The sequence below is a fragment of the Anas platyrhynchos genome, chromosome 5 (genome assembly GCF_047663525.1).
Source record: "Anas platyrhynchos isolate ZD024472 breed Pekin duck chromosome 5, IASCAAS_PekinDuck_T2T, whole genome shotgun sequence".
NCBI classification, from domain to species: Eukaryota; Metazoa; Chordata; class Aves; order Anseriformes; family Anatidae; genus Anas; species Anas platyrhynchos.
In genome coordinates this window covers 63,317,046-63,331,815 of record NC_092591.1, presented here as the reverse complement: position 1 = coordinate 63,331,815, position 14,770 = coordinate 63,317,046, and the positions used below count along the sequence as shown (strand labels likewise).

The 14,770-nt window shown below is 34.2% G+C and overlaps 1 protein-coding gene across 7 annotated transcripts in view; it reads left to right on the top strand.

Moving 5' to 3' along the window:
* Positions 1 to 14,770, top strand: part of SBF2 (SET binding factor 2) — a 255,561-nt gene that overhangs the window by 199,846 nt on the left and 40,945 nt on the right. For all 7 annotated transcript variants that reach the window (XM_038179378.2, XM_038179377.2, XM_038179376.2 and 4 more), the window contains 7 exons: positions 354 to 549; positions 1,435 to 1,562; positions 3,527 to 3,702; positions 4,621 to 4,766; positions 8,630 to 8,828; positions 10,899 to 11,095; positions 13,962 to 14,099. In XM_038179378.2, the coding sequence (XP_038035306.2) occupies positions 354 to 549; positions 1,435 to 1,562; positions 3,527 to 3,702; positions 4,621 to 4,766; positions 8,630 to 8,828; positions 10,899 to 11,095; positions 13,962 to 14,099 (1,180 nt within the window). The remainder of the gene's footprint in view (positions 1 to 353; positions 550 to 1,434; positions 1,563 to 3,526; positions 3,703 to 4,620; positions 4,767 to 8,629; positions 8,829 to 10,898; positions 11,096 to 13,961; positions 14,100 to 14,770) is intronic.

The window sequence follows — 14,770 nt, the reverse complement described above, 5'->3', positions numbered from 1 at the left end:
TTACAAGTATTAGAATCATGCAATTCAGTCATTTTTTTTCCCCCTCATAATGTTAGGAGGAAACATCAAAACATTGTTAGAAATTTTCCACCAATGATAAATAGCACTTGGCTTTGGTCTCCTGAAACATGAACTTACAAAACTAGAAGAGCCAGACTTCTGATCATAAACAAGCTGTTGCATACCCTCTGCTTTTTGAGACCCATTTCTCTTAGTTGAGTCCAAACACCATCTCCTTTCTGTGGAATCAGTCTCATAACAATTTTGTTTTGAATCTTTTTATGCCAAATTTAACTAGGCTGAGCTATAACACTGGTATCCCTATTACACTTACGCTAATTTGTTTGCATCAGCCCAAAATTCTACGACCAGCTTTACTGCCAGGAGAAGAATTTGTTTGTGAAGGACTCCGTGTGCTACTGGATCCTGATGGCAGAGAGGAAGCTACAGGAGGACTGCTTGGAGGTCCTCACATCCTCCCTGCTGAAGGAGCTTTGTTCCTTACCACCTACCGAATTATATTCAAAGGCACTCCTCATGATCAGCTGGGTAAGAAAAACTAAACAATAACTGTAGTACTTCAGATAGGCAAGATTTTGAGTTGGCCTATCCAAGCATCAGCATCAAAACGGATATACCTCTAAGTATAATTTTTCACATTGATCACATTGGAATGATCTTTTATTATAGGTTTTCATCACTAGCTTTGACAATGATTGCTCTTTATTTTGTATTTAACTTAACTGGATTTCTTCAAATGAGGCAACATATATACTATACTCTTACATATTTTCCTATACTGATGTTCATATATATGTGTGGTTTCCACTACTCCTAGCTTTCCAATAAACCATTTTTTTCAGACACTGGAATTGTGTAAAATGAAAAACATTCATAAGTTAGTATTTTCCTTTCGATTAGTATTAATAAATTAACTATTGCTTTTAATATGTAATGGAAATTGCTCTTCTGAATGATAGATTTTTATATTTTGACACTTGCCATTAAATTAAATTGTCTTTCAGAAGTACAAGTTTATTTTGGAAAGTTCATAGTCACATGTAAAGAAATTAGGATGCAACATTCGTTCTTTATAAGGTGCATAATGCAATACAAAAATGGAGTAAGTTTGAAACTGTTTCTTCACCCCTTTCCAACATAGATTGTAGGGGTACATTTCCAATATGTAGGAAGACTGAGAAGGAGGATATTTTTCCATCTATGACAAATTAAGCAGAAAAAAAAAAATCAGATTATGGATAATACTTGAATTCTCAACTTGTAAGGTCTTTCGCCTGAAATTAATTCTGTACTGCTATTTTTCCTATTGCTTTGTACTTGGCCATTCCTAACTGTTCAAAGTACAGTGTGACCAAAACAAAACTGATTCTGTAATCTAACAAGTATCTATAAACAACATTCTGTGGTCCTCAGTGGGAGAGCAGGTGGTGATCCGGAGCTTTCCTATTGCATCTGTTACGAAGGAGAAGAAGATCACTATACAAAACCAGTTGCAGCAGAGTATGCAAGAAGGAATGCAGATCACTTCAGCTACCTTTCAGGTAAAAGGAAATTTTGTAAAACTTATGTAACACAGAATGCTCAGATTATTTTTGAGCAGCAGTTTGTCCTGATACCTAGGAAGAGTTCAGTTTCCTGCCATGTCAAGGTCAATACAGAATATGGACTCCTTTTGCAGAAACTCTCACTTTTTTTGGCCCAGTTGATACAGCATTATGGTTTTCATGTTTCATTCTCTGCTTTTCTCACCTTTCTATTTTGGATTCAGTAAAAGGCTATTTCGTTGTGTTCAGCAGAGGCATTTAGTGCAGGGCAGTTGACAGAGATGGGACTTCAAAGAATTGGGAATCATTACTTCTCTGAAGCTTCCAAATGTTCCTTATTGGTGGTAATCTAATCTGTGGTTAAATCCTAGGAGATGGGAAGTTGAAGGCAAAGAATTTATATCACAGACTGAAAGTAGACTTCAGTGCTTAAGTCAAGAAATACTCTGTTGGGGTGGCTGACTGCAGAAACAAACTTTCACTGAGAACAATAACTCTTTAACATCTGAAAATAAAATAGATTATCAACATTTTAGTAGTTGCTTACAAAGCGGACGTTATTTAACTGATCATCCTTAAATATCCCAGTCAAAAGGACAAGATTAAGAATACAAATAAGGAAAACAACAACAACAAAGTTGTTCCTGTGGACTTTCCGAGAGGACTTGATGAAAACTTTTTTTTCCAGAAATATTTTACCAGGATAATTAGCATACTTCACTGATGTGCTAAATGCAGACGTAGCTCAATGTTTTTAGTGCTGGATTCTGGTCAAACATCATATCTGCTTTTGTTTAGCATAGTGCTGTGTTAGGTTATGAAAATGAAAACAGTTTTCTTTCTGTTCCCTTTGTAACAGCTAGCATTTGATACAGTACAAGATAGCAGTGCCCCATCCCCCATCTGTGTTTATTAATTAGGATGTTCAGAATGTTTTGGCTGTAGTCATGCTATTTAATATCTTCAAAACTTTGTATCAGTATAGCTTTTAAAAATTATTTCAAAGAGATCATAGAACAACAGTTATTAATATTTTGGAAAGTAATTACAAAACAAGTGAAAAAAAAAATAATGAAATCCACCTTCAAGATGACAAGCAAACTTCAAAGCATGTGTAGCTATGCAATCAAAGATAAAGCTCAAGGATATTTCTTTGTTTGCTTTTTTCACATTCTTAAAGTTCTTTTGAGCCCTTTTATGGAATCCCTATTTTATCGCTGCCTTATTTTTTTAAATTCTTTTTCCCTGAAGATTTGAATGTCATTTTGGCTGAGAATGATGGAGTGTGATTTAAAGAAAAATAAGAAAAATTAAATAATAAAAATTAAATAATAAATAAATGAGAAGTTTTTAAAAAACATTTCTAACAGGATGAATGGATTAGTGTTGAATAGCAGGAGGTTAGTTCCTTTCCAAAGATCAGATTTCACTATTACGCTTTATTATTAGCAGTTTTCTAGACTTTGGAAGGTGAGGTAAAAATTAGGATCACTAAATAATGGAAGTTTAATGCTTGTGACATATGAATGCTGAATTTGTTGATTTGATGAGAGTACATTGCCAACTTTACTTTCTGATATATAGTAGAGCTGACAGAATATTTCCAACCTGAGCTATCCCATGTGACTAGCACTTTAACTGTTGTAGACATCATAGCGCCAGCACAACCACTTAAAATATTTCTGTGTTTGGTATTATGAGAATTCCAGATGCTTCATAGTGAAAATACCTTAGTGTTACAACATAAATGCAAAAAGTAAATAACAACAACAACAAAAAAAGAATGAGCTGTATGATATCCCTCAAAATCAATAGGATATGCGTACATGTATTTGTATTTTCTGATGGGCATAGTACTGCCTAAGTATGTGGGTTTTGTTAATATATATTAGGATCTTTTAATTTATTTTATCATAGTTATTTTTTTTTTAGTTTCTAACATGTCCTGTCTTTATATGCAGCTAATTAAAGTAGCATTTGATGAAGAAGTAAGTCCTGAAGTGGTGGAAATATTTAAGAAACAGCTAATGAAGTTCCGCTATCCTCAATCTATCTTCAGCACTTTTGCATTTGCAGCTGGGCAAACAGCACCACAGATAATTTTACCAAAGCAAAAAGAAAAGAACACTTCATTCCGGTATAGTCATTCTCCTTCTTCTGTCACTCTTTTTGTTTACTACTAGTCAAATACATCAGTCAGACGTATTTTCAGATCTCCAGATCATTTAATCAGTTCTCAAGAAAACCAAAATAACTGATTGCTATTCTCTCTATTTTTATCTTTACTGAAAACTAGGTAGATTGATATGAAATAAATGTGTATATAAGAACATACTGTTTATCCAAACTTCTTGCTGCAGTAAATTTAAACAAGTATCTCATTACATTTTGAAACACGCACAATATAAATAACATTTTCAGCTATGCAAACTATGCCAACATAGAAACAGATTTCTTGTGTATTACATTTTAGGTTAGTAACTTAATGTGGGCTAGAATTCATTTTACTCTTTAGTATAGTCTGTTCAGTTGTCCTTGTGTACTTTAATTGAGATTTTCAGTTTAGGGTCCTCTTCTGAATTCTGTGTTGCACATTAGTTTTTACTAGACTAGATGGATTCTTATGCAATTCCAGAGTGGTAGTTTCAGTGATTCTTTCTTGATTATTGCATTGTTGACATGGGGAAGTAGAATTCCAAGGTAGTCATGGAATCTTAAAACTTTTAAGGTTAATATCTGCCTTTCCTGCCTTCATTCTGCCAACTTCATAGATTTGTTACATTGCTAGCAAAGTACAAATGCCTAAAGAAATATTATGACTGCTTATTCATTATGTTATATATATAATAGGTGAAATTACTCTCGAAGTAATAAAATTGGCATTAAAAAATTAATATAGGAAGTCATATTTCTGGTGGTTATGATTTTGTTGTTAAATGAGAAAATACAAAATGTTTTTTATATGGGTAAGCACATTTATCCTAAAAATCTGTAGGTGCTATTGTGGAGAATTATATCCATCTTTTGAAATATTTTTATTGCTATGAATTTATAGTACCTTCTCAAAAAGTATTGTGAAAGGAGCAAAACGTGCTGGGAAGATGACAATTGGTCGCCAGTATTTATTAAAGAAGAAGACGGGCACAATAGTGGAAGAAAGAGGGAATCGTCCAGGCTGGAATGAAGATGATGATGTCTCTGGTAATAATAAAGTATTATCCATTTTTGTTGATATGTCTTACCTAGAAGAAGAAATTGTGAAGTCTTCCTAGACAGGAGAAAGAAAGGTTGCAAAAACATACATTCTTAAAGTGTTTTTGTTTGTGATGACCAGACATACAGGGCAAAAGTAGTAAAGTATAATAAATTTATTATTTGTATTAATTATCATGCTATCTTCATATAATATCTTTAGAAAGCCTGACATCAGCAATTAGTCTATACTGAGAAAGCAGAATTTAGTGAGATTCAAGAAATAGACAATACTGTAGGCAAATTTTGTATTTGTGAAAATTACAAATTATATCTGAAGGCAGCAGAAGTCTGCAAATTACTGCAAATACCGTTTTTCCAAACTTCTGTTGAAAGGGTTTGGAGACAGAAGGTAGAAGGTGATTTGGACTCTTTGTATAGTTCATGTGCTCGTGTGGAGTTTGACTTTCTTCCAAACACTTCTTTTCCTACCATGTGCTGCTGTCAGTATACCCTTATCTGGACCAGTGCTAATTTATAATAAACCACTAGAGGGAACCAGATTCTCCTGTACATAAACAGGTATTGTTTTGTCATACCATTCTTTGTGGGTTTTTTTTTGTTTGTTTTTTTTTTTAATTAATTAAAAAAAGGCATTTCCGATAATGAAGTGTTTATGACACACTAATAATTTCTTCAAAACATCAAACAAGCCAAATTTATCTTTTGAATATTTAGTCAGTGAGGTGACTTAAGTGACTTACATGCAGATAAATACAAATTTTCTGAAGTCAGAGTATGAGAACGCACTTGATCTGTTCTCTCAAAAAAAAGAAAAAAAAAAAAGAAAGCATTCCAGGAAAGAAAAAAAAAAATTTCTCTTTTTCCATTCCAGATAAATATGGTGGGAAAAAATGCACCAAGAAAAGGTTATGAAATATGGAATGTCCGTATACTGCTGAAAATATACATTCTTAACTGAATTTCCTTAAGTGCTGAGTTAGTATGTGTTCTAATGTTGCAGAATCTTCAGGTCAAAAGGATCTGTGCAGTCAGTGCCTGTTCTGGGTGTGATTTTTTGTCCTTCACTCAGAGAGACCAAACATAATTAAGCCTGTGTATTCACACTTCTCTTTGCAATGAAGAAATTGTAAGAGTTGTTTCATTGCATATGTACAAAACAACTACATTCTTGAGTACAGGAGTTACATAAAGATTAATGGCAGTCACTTTTTTTCCTCCCCTGACAAATTTAGAAAAATATAAATTGTGAGGCTTCCTACCTGCTGCTTTCCAGATGTTGTGACTGGGTATGTGTGAGGTGATTAGAGTCTGACAGCTTGCTTTTCTGTTCACACTGCACTGACACCTCAGCTGACAACAGCACTGACACCTCAGCTGACAACTGTAGCAGTCCTTGCTTCAGAGTACAAATAGCTGTAGAAAAATTGCCGTTTAATCACTGAAATTTGTTTCATATTGCTTGCTGTGAATTACTGTTTGTTTGCAAGTCTCAGAAACTGAAGTATAGGAAGCTATGTAGCTATAACAACAATGAAGTAAGTGGGAGCAAATGGGCACTATCTGCAGCAGGTGATACATTGTCTTACAGAAAGAACCATTAAAGATAGTGTTGGAAGGAGCTTCGATGATCTCCATCTCTTTGCTGGAAAGCAGGATCAACATACTTATTATGATCCTTATATGCGTTTATCTAACTTTTTCTTAGCTTTCAAATATGATTTTTTCACAATTCTGGACAATTTGTATTAAAGTTAAGTTATTAAGGCTGGTTAAAGTTAATACTTCAACCTCTTAACTTACTCCTTAACACCAGAGAATAACAAACAACTTTGTGATGCTCAGGGCTAAACATTTACTTGCCACAATTTAAATCCTTCATTTCTTATTCTGTTACTATGTACATGTAGAAGAGATGACTGCCTTCCTTTGGATTGCACTGTTTAATGTACTTATGGGCTATTGTAATATTTCCTTTCTCTGTTCTCTTCTGGATGATAAATATCTGTAGTTCTTTTCACTCCTATGCATTAGTCTTGACAGAGTTCTGATTATCTTCATCGCTCTTCTCTCGGTCCTCTTGAACTGGTTCACACATAACTTTTATTGATTTTCAGAATTGGGAACAGTACTCTAGTTATAAGCTGTTGCTAATGAACACCTGGAACTTTTCTTCCCTACATTTCCTCCTAATTTTTATTTTTGGAGAGTTTAGAATCTTACCATACTATAGGTGATCATAGTGGTATGTTCAATGGAATGGGAGACCGCCTGTAAAAAGTGCTTTTTACAAGCAGTCATATCTCAAGAACAATAAAACAGAGGATTTACTCCTCTTATTTTCAAAATCAAATGAAAAAAATGCATTTTGAACTTGAGATAGTAAAATATATCTTCCTCTCCCTCGTCAGGTTAAAGACGCTGGTATGAGCTCCTATAATCTTTAGGTTTTTTACACATTCAGGAAGATATTTTGCAAATTCTGATCACCAATATACCTGCTTTCATGAAAGAAAAATTCATTTAGGAAAAAAATCAAGAAATGCACACTCGTGTTATCTAAGTCAGTTATAGCATTTAACGTTGTTAAATACCAATCTTCTGTGTTCCCCAAGAAAATTATTTCTAAAACCCCTTTACTTTGTTTCTCTTAGTGCACTTCATAATTGTAAATGTTTTGTAACTTCTTTCTTACTAGGACAAATATGAAAATATAGGAAAAATGGGAGATATCCATAGCACTAAACTCTTCCTTGTTTAGGTAAAATAGAAAATAGTTATTTTTGTATGATGCACCATTGGAGCAAAAAAATATTTATGTAGTTTTTATGCTAAGATAAATAAAAAGATGTATCTAGGTTCTACTGCTGTAAATTCTGAATGTTATCTGCTGCCAGTAAACTTCTAATTGTATCATAATTTTAGGTTTTAAATGTAGTTTTAATTTCCAATTTTATAAAGTACTGTTTTAAGTTTAAATCTTTATATACTTTGTGTTGCCTGATTCATGAAGAAATACTTCCCCTCATATGCACATGCTTTAATGCTTGAGATAAAGTGGTAGCAAGTAACTGATACATACAGTGAACAGTAAATCTGCTTTCAGACATATTTGGAAATAGTTGAAATGTTGATAACAGGCAGGTGGCAGGTTTTGTACAAAGACCCTGCTTAACTTGAATTTCAGTGTAGTTTGAACTTGTGGCATGGTTTTTATCTTTCATGGTTAAAGTTCCTTTTGGTTTGGAAGGTGCAACTGATGTGGATAGCTGAAGAAAGCTGCTGATTGACATTGAAACTGAAGCATTAAGAAGCCAACACTTATCTGCTGTGAAATAATGATGCAGAAACACTTCTAATTTGAACCAAGCTTTAGAAAGATTTTTACATCTTTTGAAGACAGTTTCAAAGAATTTACGAGATCCATTTTATCTTGCATGTTTAATGAATTTATGTGCTCATTTTTTATTATTCTTTCTGATGTACATCTTTGTATAGCAGTTGTGAGTTTAACATGCTTGCATAAATACACTGTTAATAGAAAGTATGCCTGCCTTCAGTTCAGTTCAAATAAATGTATGAGAGAAGTTTTTCTGGAATTTTAGCAAAAGAGAGGCGTCAGCCATGCCAACCACTACAGCAGTAGGTAACTTTGGGATATACTTAAGTTTCCTGACTGGAGTATTATTTTGTTGCTTACAATTTCTGCAAACTATAGCTTCTATTTGTTAGTGCCTGTAATTGATCACTGACAATAAGACAAACTAATAATTAGTTCAGAAAGTAACATTGTTTTTTTTTGTGTAATTGCTGGCTTTTGCAATAGCAAACTCAAAGATTTTTGATGTTAGTTTCAGATGACAGTGAGCTGCACACAGGTGGTACCCTAAAAGCTTCAGAGAAGTCAACAATGGAGCAATTAGTAGAAAGAGCCTGTTTCAGAGACTATCAACGTTTGGGACTAGGGACCATCAGTAGTAACACTTCTCGATCAAAACCAGAATACTTAAGAATAACTGCACTGAACAGGATGTATTCACTTTGCAGGAGGTGAGTTTACCGACTCAGTCAAGTATTTGAAAATAAAAGTGACATAACATGTATTCCACATTTCATGTTCATTTAAACAACTTATTCTGACTTCTTTTTTGTCTGTAGTAAGTGTGTTCAACCAGTGGCCTTGAAGCTATTTGTATTCCACTCTTAGAGATTCCTCTTCTGTCACATGGTGGTTGTGTATGTATTCATCAGATTTGGAAAGACTGCCAGTGATAGTAGCCAGAAGTGAGTTTTCAGAGCCTCCGCAGAAGCTGTCAGACAAGTCTTTATTTCTAAGTTCTTTTCATTGCCTATGGAAAGAGAAAGTCCTTGGTGCTTTCAGAGGAGACTAACCTAGATACTGTGAATTGCCTTCTGATGTAGTTTTTCTCCCGGCTTTCTACACTGAAATTAAGAGGCTATTTTCCAGCTAATTTAGTGATCAAGCTAGGTGGTAGAACTGCCTTGATGGTTTGTGTTGGTACTGGAAATTATTTATGTAGTATTATGTAGTTTATGTAGCACATAAATTCTGTTCCTTAAAAAAAAAAAAAATCAAAACCACATAATTTAATTACTTTCTTCAAATCAAAAATATGTTTTAAGATCGAAGTATATTATCTATAGTATAAAAGTATAAAGTATGTTATCTATACTGCTTTAAACTTTATCATGTACTGAAAGTCACATGCTGTAGATTAATGCATGAATGTTACTAACTCCCTTTTTTGGTTGTTAGTGTAATTTGCTACCACTACCCACAAAAATTCTTTATAATAGAAAGCATATCTGCCTAAGTTGTATGAGAAGAGCGTCTGCATTCTCTAAAGCCTGTTTTGGCTAGTCATTGCTTTCATTATAGATAATGATATTGCCAGCGAGCCCTTCATGGAAGAAGGGCACAAGAAAATAGTAGATCCTTTCTATGTTCTTGCATACATAGAATAACAGGTTAATAACTGTGGTTTTGTTCAATCTCCATTAAATACAATGCAAATAAAAGCATTTAAGTCTGCACATTTTGGCTGTGCTCTGGGCATTATGTAAACAACTCTTATCTCTCAAAAATCTACCAGTTTTTAATATAATTAGTTTCTTTGGTAAAGATAATTCATGTCTCAGTAGATTACAGATCACTGGATAGAAATACTTACCTAAGGCCATATTAGTTTGACTATTGTGTCCTAAGAACCAGAACATAAATATGTACATTCTTTTTGTATGAGGGTAGTTCAATTAATGTCAGAGTACTGAATTTACAAGAGCAGTGTATATTCTGTAGGAACAAAATTGTTCAGTAAGAATTAACATTTCCCAGCTTATTGTGTTAGTTTCTTCTTAACATATGAAATTGGCACTTAAATTGAATTTTTTTTGTAAGACATAGAAAATAGTCTTTCTCCTTGCTTGAATCCATGTTTTTTTCTAACAGAAATGCAAATACCATCTTGTTGGGTTCTCCATTTTTACATCTATTGTATTAGTAAATTTCCTAATCTCTCAATGTATTGTAGTGTTCTAAAAAGTACACAACATTTAATTTTCAAATACATTGTTCCAAAGAATATGGTTATAAAATACATTTTGACGTAAACCAGTTATGACCAAAAATTATTGTTTTAGTTCTGATACTCTAGGCAATCTAAACATTCCTTCATTTCCATTCTTATATTCTATATACAAGTGTCAAAACAAAACTACTGTATCATGTGCATGCCTCACAATTCTGTTTTCTGTCATTCTCAAAACTATGGCTTCATTATAGTGATGGGTAAGAGATCCACTGGGAAGAGAATTATTACCAAATGTAACATAACCTTAGATGGAAGGACACTGAAAGTGACAGTCTTATGATTTTTTCCTAATTTAAGTTGTTTAAAAAATGCAGTTTTCTTTACAAATAAATGTAGTTTAAAGGATTGGACTAAAACAGGAGAGTTGTGGAATAAAAAGCAGTAGTACCAGTTAGCATGTGTTTTCATTAAGATGTCTACTCTGCCTGTAGCTTTAGGACTTTTTTTCATTGTTTAATATTTTGAGAGCACATTGTTGTTCAAATTTTTCACCTTTTTGTCAATACAGTTATCCTGGACTTCTGGTAGTACCTCAGTCCGTTCAAGACAGCAGTCTGCAAAGAATTGCTCGCTGTTACCGTCACAATCGCCTACCAGTTGTGTGTTGGAAAAACACAAAAAACAGTACTCTCCTACTTAGGTCAGGGGGCTTTCATGGAAAAGGTGTTGTTGGCCTCTTCAAATCCCAAAACACACATCCTACAGGTGAGCTGATACCATTAGATTTTCTGCATAAGTAATTTTATTTAGAAATACTTACTTTTCTAGAAGAATCAGTAAGATGATTGAATCAAAAATCTCAGGGTATGAATGCTTATCAGTTCGGTTGTTAAGTTATCAATTAAGTAGTTCAGTTTAATTACTCTCTGTCATGAAGCAGACCTTGAATGGTATGAAGGTGGTTCAAAAATGTTAATTGAACTAATCTGAATAGGGATTATATATGAACCAGAAGTCTTCAGTAAAAGCTTGCATCTGCCAAATGCAATGTTTCTGAGAACAAAGCACCTATTTTCTGATAACTTCCCCAGTTTGACTTCAATTATCTCTTTCCATTGTACTGTTTTTGTAATGAGTATATGTTGTCATTTTTAATAAAGTACTATATAAAATACTAGAACAAAAATTATTCAATGGATTTTCTGATGTCTTTCAATGTGATATTAGTTGAACTTTTATGTTTCTTTTATAAAATATAGGCCTGAAAGATTATTGTTGGGGTCTTTGCATTAAATAAATCTTTTCCTTTATATGAAGACTGGACCAACACAAGATTTGTCACTAGTTAATTTTCCAGAAGAATAAAACATAGGATAAAACTGATTTTGGAAAGGACAATAGTTGACTTCTTCAGCACTGTGTGAGGGGTGATTGATGTTAAGGTTGAAGGGCAAATTTTCCATCTGTAATCTTTTGCAAGGACATTGTTGCCCTGAATCTTTAGCTCACATATACATTTAGTTCAATGGCAGAATTTCATATAAATCAAGCTATTCATCTCTTGGGTCACTTTACAAAAAGACACACAGTGATCTTCACAAAATAAAACCTTCCAAGTGGTAGTGATAAGGACATTATCCTTTCATTTAGCCATTTTATTTCATTTAACTAAATTGTTAAGAACTAAAACGACTTTCTGTGGCATTGCTTCAAGGGCTTGAAGTCTTAGAAATCATTCAAGTAAATTTCAGAATGTGCACACTGCTTAAAAGTTGAAGAGAAAATGTTTCTCTTCAAACTTCTTTCACTCTCCCAGACTGCTGCAGTGTGATGCTTCCTGTGTGTACATTTTATAATCACTTCCTAACTTTACTATTAATTTAGATACTACTTGAATCTATCTTGAAACTTCTTAAGCTACTTCCCACTAATCAGGTAACTGTTAGTTTCCAGTGTAGCATCTGGTTGGAGCACCACAGAGAAAACTATTTGTAAGTTACAGTAGTTGTGGCTTGTCGAAATGTGCTCGCTCAGGTCCTTTGACTCTCTCTTTCATCACAGATTCCAGATTCTGGCTCTTGTGATCAAGTTATGTTTTTGTTCTGTAGCAAGTCTAGATGTGGCTGTAGTAAGCTAGAATTCAGGAAAAACAAAACAAACAAACAAAAAAAACTAATTGGCATTTGAAGTAAATCTGACCCCTTGAGTCTGGACAGTTTTTTGTCTTCGTAGTCATAGTATGGCCCAATTCACCTAATTCGTCTCCTTCCCTTCCTTCTAAGTCCTTGCAGCTGGACGCAAATGGATGTTTTTTCTTGTTAAGGTAGTTTCCTCCAACGATCACCTAGATTCCTAATGCACATTTAAAACTTGCTTTTGTTTTTGCATTGATTTTGTGTTCTGTTATTTGTTTCTTAACTTCTTGAAGTCCTAAGTGGATGTCTATTCAACTTCATTGCAGTAATTTCTCAAAACATCATGCTTTCTTAATGTGCTCTTTCTATTTTGTCCACCCTGGTTTTAAACTGTGTCTTCTCTAGCTTTGCTTTTATCCAGTGTTTTGCAGCCACTTCTCTCTCTCTGAAACAGTCCTCCTCAGTGTTCCCAAGTAACTCAAGCAACATCAGTGACATCTGGAGAGTGATTCAATTTCTGAGATACATAGAGGAGTCATCTGAAACTCCACACGTGTCAAGAGGTTTCCAGAGGTTTCCAGAAAATGGATTATGGTTCTTAGAACAGTGCAGCTTCTCCCCCCCCCCCCCCGCCCCCGCCTCCCATCCTTCACCCCACCCCTGGAGTTTACCTAAGTAGGTAGGAAGATACTTCCTGAAGTTACCTACTGGCGAAGGAGTGGGTAGGCTGTCACTGGGGAACAGGAATGTTGCTTTTCATAGCTGGAATTCCTTTACATATGTTATTCAGGTGTGCATGCACTGTCCATCCTCTTTTCTCTTTCTATTTCCCTAAAAACATCAGAATCTTGGGGTAGGGTGCCTGAAAGATTTGAGGGTTGTGTCCAGTGATGCCTCTAACTGCATAAAAAGATGGCATAAACACTGGTGTCTATTAATAAATGTATACTTTCAGTGAATGGGCAGCATATCTCATGGAACCTCTGCTTACGTGTAAGGCACCTTCCCTTACTGTACTGAGGAAGAGCTGACTGAGTATGGTTTTATCTTACTTCTGTTGAAACACTATTCTATCTGTTCTCTACGCTTTTTTATTATTATTATTTTGAGGCTGACATTTGCTGGCAAATACCACAAACTTGTAAATGTTACTTTCACTTTCGAGAGTGAAGGGAAAACTAGAGCATCTCCGTTCTGTTTGCATTGACCATTTGTGAATTGTCAATGTTTTGAATGGTTACCACTGGATAAAAGACTCTTTTAGAAGCTTAGCTTTGTGGAGTGGAATGCAAGAGAATATTGATGGTGCTGCTTGCAGCCAGGTGATGAACATCTGGGCATTCTTTGTCATTGAAGAAATGACCTTTTCAACATAGGACAGGCAAACCATGAAATTGTCAATTATCTTTTTTATATGGTTAGCTTTTTTCTTTTGTTATTCTGTGTATTTATAAATATATGTTAATGTTGTCCATTCTTCCTGCAACTTTTTCTAGCTCCTGCTTCTTTAGAATCTTCAAGCAGTATAGAACAAGAAAAATACCTACAAGCCTTACTTAATGTGATATCCGTCCACTGCAAAATGAATGGCAGTAATACTCTCACTGTTAGACCAACAATTGCTCTATCTCCAGGTAAAATTGTTTGGTATAGTCCTTTTCTGTGTTTAAGTTGAAAAGCGAATTTTCTTGGATTTGGTGTTAGTTCAATTTGAATTCTGTTGTTTCCTCTGTTGTTTCATTTTCCAGATGGTTTTATTCACTCTTAATTTTGATGAGTGTGTCTCTGTACGTAAAGGATGTTTTTAAACTTTCTCAAAATGTTTTTCAGTGTTCTTAATCTGGTGGTAAGCGATTCTCAGTCTATGGTTCATGGCTTTTGATGAAATTCACTTGGATACAATGGCCCAATCTAGAGGCATAAGTAATTTTAACAATTCTGGAGTTAATAATATAAAGTCCTCCAGAATATAAAGATGCCAAGTTGTTGCTGTTGTTTGTTTGTTTTAAATATCAAATGCAACAATTATTTAACAGAATCAAAAACATAGATACACTTTAAGGTCTTTTATAACAAAGTAGGCATATTGAAAACTTAGGTATATTGAATAAGAGAATGCCAACCTGAAGAGACTGTGAAATGTTACTCTGTTTCATACAGTGAGAAAATGTGGGATTGGAAGGCCAGACACCACATGAACAGATTTAGCTACAAAAGTAGTGGAAGTCATTTAGGCATTTTCATACGTTACATACTGACAATGGGATTTTAATGCTATTTCCATGTAAAGCTTACTTGCAGTGAA